Source organism: Anas acuta, unplaced genomic scaffold (assembly GCF_963932015.1).
Source record: "Anas acuta unplaced genomic scaffold, bAnaAcu1.1 SCAFFOLD_71, whole genome shotgun sequence".
Taxonomy (NCBI): domain Eukaryota; kingdom Metazoa; phylum Chordata; class Aves; order Anseriformes; family Anatidae; genus Anas; species Anas acuta.
Window position 1 is genome coordinate 170142 of NW_027076126.1, and position 7177 is coordinate 177318.

The 7177-nt window shown below is 50.9% G+C and overlaps 1 protein-coding gene across 1 annotated transcript; it reads right to left on the reverse strand.

Annotated features, from left to right (window-relative positions):
• Positions 1–5170: 5170 nt before the first annotated feature.
• Positions 5171–6877, reverse strand: LOC137848994 (endogenous retrovirus group K member 5 Gag polyprotein-like). Its single transcript, XM_068668473.1, has one exon. It carries the CDS (start codon positions 6875–6877, stop codon positions 5171–5173), a length of 1707 nt encoding a protein of 568 aa, XP_068524574.1.
• Positions 6878–7177: the final 300 nt, after the last annotated feature.

The following is a 7177-nucleotide window of genomic DNA, read 5'->3' on the forward strand; positions in this document are numbered from 1 at the left end:
AAAAGTGCCCCCAAAGGAAGGCTTTGGATACAAGTGAACTCCCCAGGGGAGCCTTTACGCAGCCCCACATGCAACTGGACCCTCCGGGTTCGATTTTTCCGAGCAACCCTAAATATATCACTAGCTGGCATGGGAGAAGACTGAAAACCCGGGCCCCAGAAAACGCGTTGCAAGCCCCTTTGGACCATCCAAAAGTGTCACCAAAGGAAGGCTTTGGGTACAAGTGAACTCCCCAGGGGAGCCTTTACGCAGCCCCACATGAAACTGGACCCTCCGGGTTCGCTGTTCCTGAGCAAACCTAAAGGTAGCCCTAGCCGTCATCGGAGACGAGTGAAAAATCAGGCCCCAGGAAATGCGTTCCGAGGCCTTTTCGCCCATCCAAATGTGCCCCCAAAGGAAGACTTTGGGTACAAGAGAACTCCCCAGGGGAGCCTTTACGCAGCCCCACATGCAACTGGACCCTCCGGGTTCGCTGTTTCCGAGCATCCCTAAACATAGCCCTAGCCGGCATCGAAGACGACTGAAAAATCAGGCCCCAGGAAATGCGTTGCGAGCCCTTTTCGTCGATCCAAAAGTGCCCCCAAAGGAAGGCTTTGGGTACAAGTGAACTCCCCAGGGGAGCCTTTACGCAGCCCCACATGCAACTGGACCCTCCGGGTTCGATTTTTCCGAGCAACCCTAAATATATCACTAGCCGGCATGGGAGAAGACTGAAAACCCGGGCCCCAGAAAACGCGTTGCAAGCCCCTTTGGACCATCCAAAAGTGCCCCCAAAGGAAGGCTTTGGGTACAAGTGATCTCCCCAGGGGAGCCTTTACACAGCCCCACATGCAACTGGACCCTCCGGGTTCGCTGTTTCCGAGCATCCCTAAACATAGCCCTAGACGGCATCGGAGATGAGTGAAAAATCAGGCCCCAGGAAATGCGTTCCCAGGCCTTTTCGCCCATCCAAATGTGCCCCCAAAGGAAGACTTTGTGTACAAGTGAACTCCCCAGGGGAGCCTTTACGCAGCCCCACATGCAACTGGACCCTCCGGGTTCGCTGTTCCTGAGCAAACCTAAACGTAGCCCTGTTGCAGGAAGCACGGCCGAAAGCACGACAGACACACAGTAGAGTCAGATCATGCTCCATTTTATTGCCCGAATAGCCTAGCTTTTATAGAGAACTTAACAGGGGTGGACAGTGTTTCACACAAGATTATTGGTCAAGAGCACTCAGACAAACAACTGCAAGAAAACAACCCCACCTGCAAGAAAACAGTCCCCTTGTGATTAGCAGTCACGTAGACCTTGTTTTTGGTATCAGCTGCTGGCAGCAATATTTTTCTGCACTCCTCAGTTGTGCGATGTGGGAACACTGTCATAGGAGCTTCTCACCATTACCCTGGTATCTTGGTTTGCTCAGCTGCAGCAGGCCGTGGGATCTGTGCTGTTTCCAGATTCCCTCAACAATTCCCCCTTCTTCTTTTGAGCAAACCAAGTCCGCCACAGCAGTTTTACAGGTAACTCCTTTAGTTATACCTACAACACACCACGATGATTACCACCACCATAAATCAAATCGTTAATCCCCTTGTGATCAAACCCCGCAACCATCTATACTTTATTTTAAACAATTCATCGAACTATTAAGTGAAAGACTGATATCATTTTGAGTCTCTGTGTATACTATTCTTCTGGAGTAGGTGATGCCCGGGACAAACAGGGTGACAGTATACCGTGCTGATCAACTCTGGCACTCATAGATTTTTGTTTTGCTTGATCTCGGTCGCGAGTGCAAGCATTGCTGACAATATCAGAATTTTCGTCAGTAATTTCCTCATCCGTTGGAACACTCTGGACAGCTTTCACAAACCGGCTTGGTACCCAAACCGGTCCGGCTGTTGTAGAGACACAGAAATATCCCCGGCCAATGAACAGGACAGGGACTGGTCCCTTCCAGACTCCTGTAGCAGGATCTCGGTAACTTACTTTTATTTGCGGCAGCACATTTGGTGCTGCTTTATTCAAGGTTTGAAAATGGATACTTGTAGGAGGATCTTCTCGGTCACCAGTCAGACACAGATGATTCAAGACAAATAACGCCTTGGATAGTCGTTCATCGACATCCTTGATTTCCTTTAACCTTGCTATCTGTTCCTTTAAGACTTGATGTGATCGTTCGACAATTGCTTGGCCCGTGGGAGAGTATGGGATGCCGGTGATATGCGTTACTCCCCACATCTTCATAAACGTGCTGATCCTTTTGCTGACATATGCTGGGCCGTTGTCCGTCTTGATCTGCTGTGGTACCCCCATGATGGCAAAGCACACTGTCAGGTGCCTGCATACATGGAGTGCCTTTTCCCCTCCCTGTGCTGTTGCCCACATGAATCGTGAAAAGGTATCAATACACACATGCACATATCTTTTAGTACCGAATTCTGGCACGTGCGTGACATCCATTTGCCATACCTCGAGTGCCTTGACACCCCGTGGATTAATACCCAAGCCTAACCCCGGCCCATGATGACTGCAGGAGGGGCACGCTCTTACAATTCCTCTAGCTTCTGCCCAAGTAAGTCCAAACATTCTCCGAAGACCTTTTGCATTCTGGTGAAACATTTCATGTGACACACGTGCACGCATGAAGTCACTTTCTGGTCTTGTTGTAATTATACTCACCAGCTTGTCTGCTTGCGTATTACCTTCTGCTAATCCAATTGAGAACTGGTGACTACGTATGTGAATGACACAGTAAGGTGCAGTTCTTCCTCGAATGGCATCTCGCAGTTGCAGAAACAATGACAACAATCGATCCTTCTTAGTTTGCCGTATCAAGGCGTCCTCAATCCGGTTCACTACGTTGACAACATACAGAGAATCTGAAACGATATTAATTGGCTCACGCATCCAGCGTTGGCAAGCCCAAACAACTGCGGACAATTCTAGTGTTTGTAACGTATCCCCCGTTGACCCCGTAATTAGGTGATTTTCCCAAGTGCCATTCTCATACCACACACACACAGCCCGCTTACTTACTGCACCGGCATCAGTATAGACTGTGCGCCCCACTACTGGCCGAGGCGACAGTTGTGGTACTGTTCGCCATTTATATGATCTTATAACTTGCCATAGAGGCCCTTTTGGGGCCCGGGAATGCACCAATCCTGGGAAACCTAGCACAGCTTCTTGTAGAGGAGTGGATTGCTGTAAACACCATTCCAAGTGATCCTGAGTTATTGGTAGACTAATATCCCCGGGTTCCTGGCCGCTGATATCAATACTCCGAATGCGACCCTTACGTACTAATTCCGCGATGGCTTCTGTCCGGGTCTGGATACTCATTTTTGGCTGTATCGATAGGAAAATCCATTCCAAAATTCGAAACTGTTGCCCTACCATCCTTCTTTCATAATTGTCTATCTCATTTCTACTTTTGGGGTCAGTGGCATCCGACTCACACTGTTCCTGTTTTTGTCGGCCCTTATTTCCCCCCTCTTCCTTTTGCCACTGACCAATCACTGCATATGGGTGAGACACATGATTGACTATTATTACAGAGAGTGGAAGTTTAGCGACGCGCCTGCAAGCCGCGCCATCTGCAACCTTTCGAGATATGCGGGAAAGGGCCTGCCGTTGTTCATTTGTTAGTGTAATGCTCTGTTCTGCCCTCCTACCCCGCAACAAAGGTAACAATAGAGCCAGGTCATCGTTAGTAATTCCTACGATACGCCTGACCCACTGAATATTGCCCAAGAATGTTTGGACGTCTGTTAGGTTACGCAAAGTGGTAGATATTTCGACCTTCTGTGGTCGGATGGAAGAGTCTGATATCTTCCATCCCAAGTACAGCCATGGTCGTTTCCGCTGAACCTTTTCTGGAGCTATCTTTAGTCCTTTGTCTTCCAGGGTACGCTGAATAAAGTGTAGATCGGAATCCTGGAAGCAATCCGGCCTGCAAAACAGAATGTCATCCATATAATGGTAAATAATGACATCACACCATGCTGTTCGAATTGGCTCCAAAGCCCAGGCTACATATAGTTGACATAGCGTGGGGGAGTTCTTCATACCCTGGGGAAGCACGAGCCATTCGTAGCGTTTTGCCGGGGCTTGCTTGTTAACGGCAGGTACCGTAAAGGCAAATCTCTGGCAGTCCTTGTCCGCTAAGGGAATTGTAAAAAAACAGTCCTTTAAGTCTATGATCAAAAGGGACCAATGCTCAGGCAGCATGGTTGGAGATGGCAAACCAGGTTGCAAGGCCCCCATAGCTTGCATTTGGTCATTTACTCTTCTGAGATCTTGTAGAAGTCGCCACTTTCCTGATTTCTTCTGAATCACAAAAATTGGCGTGTTCCAGGGACTTGTGGACGGGCGTATGTGTCCTGCTTGGAGCTGTTCTTGAACTAAAGTCTGTGCTTGCTGCAACCTGTCTGTCGTCAACGGCCACTGCTCCACCCAGATAGGCCGATCGGAGTGCCATGTCAAGGCTAGGGTGGGCGGTTGCGCAGCAGTGGCCACTAAGGAAAATCCTTGCTGTCGGTAGTAATCACCGCCCCAAGCTGAGAAAGTATGTCCCTTCCGATTAACATTTGAAGATTTGCGGGCAATGCCATCACGTACAGTCTAGCTGAAATTGTTTTCTCTTGGAATTTCAACGTCACAACCTGTGCGCTGAGATATGTCGCTGAGCTGCCGCCAACTCCCGTAATTCCAGTGGCTGGAGATGTTAGTGGCCAATGTTTTGGCCATATCACGGTGCTGCAGATCGTAACATCCGCACCAGAATCGATCATACCGGTGACAGTAATTTGGTGTGATCCGATGGATAATGTCACACTCATCATGGGTCGGGAGGCCAGAGATCTGGTGAAACAGATAACATGGTCCGTGGAGCCAAAGCCTCCTGCCCGGTCGACCTGTGCCCCCGCACAGGGTTGATGATTCTGGAGTGCGACAAGTTGGGCTATTTTGGTACCTTTTGGAATAAAGAGGGGTGGGTTGAGCGTGTATGCCATGACTTTAATTTCTCCTACGTGGTCAGCATCGATAACCCCCGGAATGACCATCAATCCTTTAAGGCCTACAGAGGATCTACCTAATAGCAAGCCGCCTAATGGTGTATTTGATAGTGGGCCTTGGATCCCCGTAGGAATGGCCGCTACAGACTTATCGGAAAGCGTGACACTTACTGCTGTTGCCAGGTCCACCCCGAGGCTTCCTCTGGTGGCAGGGGCACTGCTGTCAAGAAATCCGCCCCGTCTGACTGTGCTGCGGCTACTGTTGTCGTCGCGCGGCCGATCGCGCTCCTCTTGGAGTTTCCCTGATATCTGCACACCGATGTAGCATGTGTATTAGAACGACATAGGTCGCACCAGGGGGTAGCTGTACACTGTCTTCTGAGATGGCCGAGCCTCCCGCATCGATAACACCGCCACTGCTCTTGGGAGTTGCGTCTCGACGGACTACCATTGGATCGGGATACTATGGCAGCCAAAGGATCACCAAGGGCCGATGCGACAGCTTGAGCCATCACAGTTGCTTGCTTGGACTGATCAACACGCTCTACCCTCTCCAACATCTCTTCAATGGGAGCATTTTTTGGTAGCGTAGCTAGGATGCTTTGGGTTTTTGCGTTCGCGTTGTCAAAGGCAAGCATTTTAAGCACGCTCCATTTCATGTCTGATGACAGGTCAGGATGATCCATTACTGCTGTCCATAATCGGTCGATGAACTTGGCATAAGATTCACCCTGGGCCTGGTGAACCGAAGCAAATGGAGGAGCTTTCTTTTCCCCAGGGAGGGCAAAAAGAGCTCGTAGGGCAAGCTGTGCAGCTGTCCGATGAACAATCTCTGGGAATTGCAACTGAAGCTGAGGATCGAAGTACGGGCCTGTTCCTGTTAGCATTTCAACTGTGGTGCCATATAGGGGGTCTCCCGTCTGACGCGGACGACTCGCTTCAATTTGCGCCAACCGTAGCCATTCTCTTTCAAAAATTAACAGTTGAGAGGGAGTTAACAACAGGCGTGCTATGTTTTGGCAGTCGAAGGGACACATCAGATCTGCCTGGAAGATCCAATGAATTATCTGTTGTGCTGCTTGGGAATGTAATCCATAATCTGTTACTGTTTTCCTGGCTTGTTGTAGAAGCTTCCAATCATGTGGCATCCATGATCCGGTGCCTTGTCCAGAGTCGACAATAACTGGACATGCCAAGGAGGAGGAGGCGTGCAAATCTCCGTCGAGGATGGCGTCACGTATGATAGCCGACCACCTAGTTGACATTGGTGTTGATGAAGCCGGGGTGACCGATAGCGGGGGAGAGACACCCTGGGTGGATTTATGGTCCCCTGGCGGCGGCGCGGATGCCGGGGGCCTCGCATCGAGCTTTTCCGGCGCAGGAGGTGAAGAGGGCAGGTCAGAGGCCGCATCCGCACCGGGCTCGGACAGTCCCTTAGCAATAGCTGCAGCCGAATCCTTTATTGAAGAGGTCATGCCTCGGACCGGGGTCAGCATAGGATCCACCGGAAACAGTTGTGATAACGAGGTGTCGGATTCCGTACTTGATGTTTTAGGAGCCCCAGACTGCGCTGACAAAGCCTGTGTCGCTGCCATGACAACCTGGCGGTCGGCCTTCAGACCGTTTAGGGCATCAATCACCAAACGCCAGGTTTTACATAAATCCGTATCAAACTTCCCCTTCTTGGTAGATGTCTGCCATAAACGGTCTCCTATGAGTCGCCACTCCTCCGGGCTAAAATTTTGGGGGGTCTCTTTCAGAAAGCCCTCCTTCTGGGCCCAAGTTACCAATGATTTAACCTTTTTCGTACTGCAAGCCACGCCTCTCATAGTGAGAATGTTAGAGAGAAGCTTCACGGCCGCCTCCGCCTCCATGGTTACGCAATCTCCGCCCCGCTGTTGCTCGGTGACGCCTCTTATCTCCCGTAGCAACTCGACTCCGGACGGCCTGCGTCGCACCGTGATCACGTCAATTTCCCGCGGCCCTCCGCAATTCCACGTCCCGCCGCGACTCCGTTTACCCGCGGCCCTCCGCAATTCCACGTCCCGCCGCGACTCTATTTCCCGCGGCCCTCCGCAATTCCACGTCCCGCCGCAACTCTATTTCCCGCGGCCCTCCGCAATTCCACGTCCCGCCGCGACTCTATTCCCCGCGGCCCTCCGCAATTCCACGTC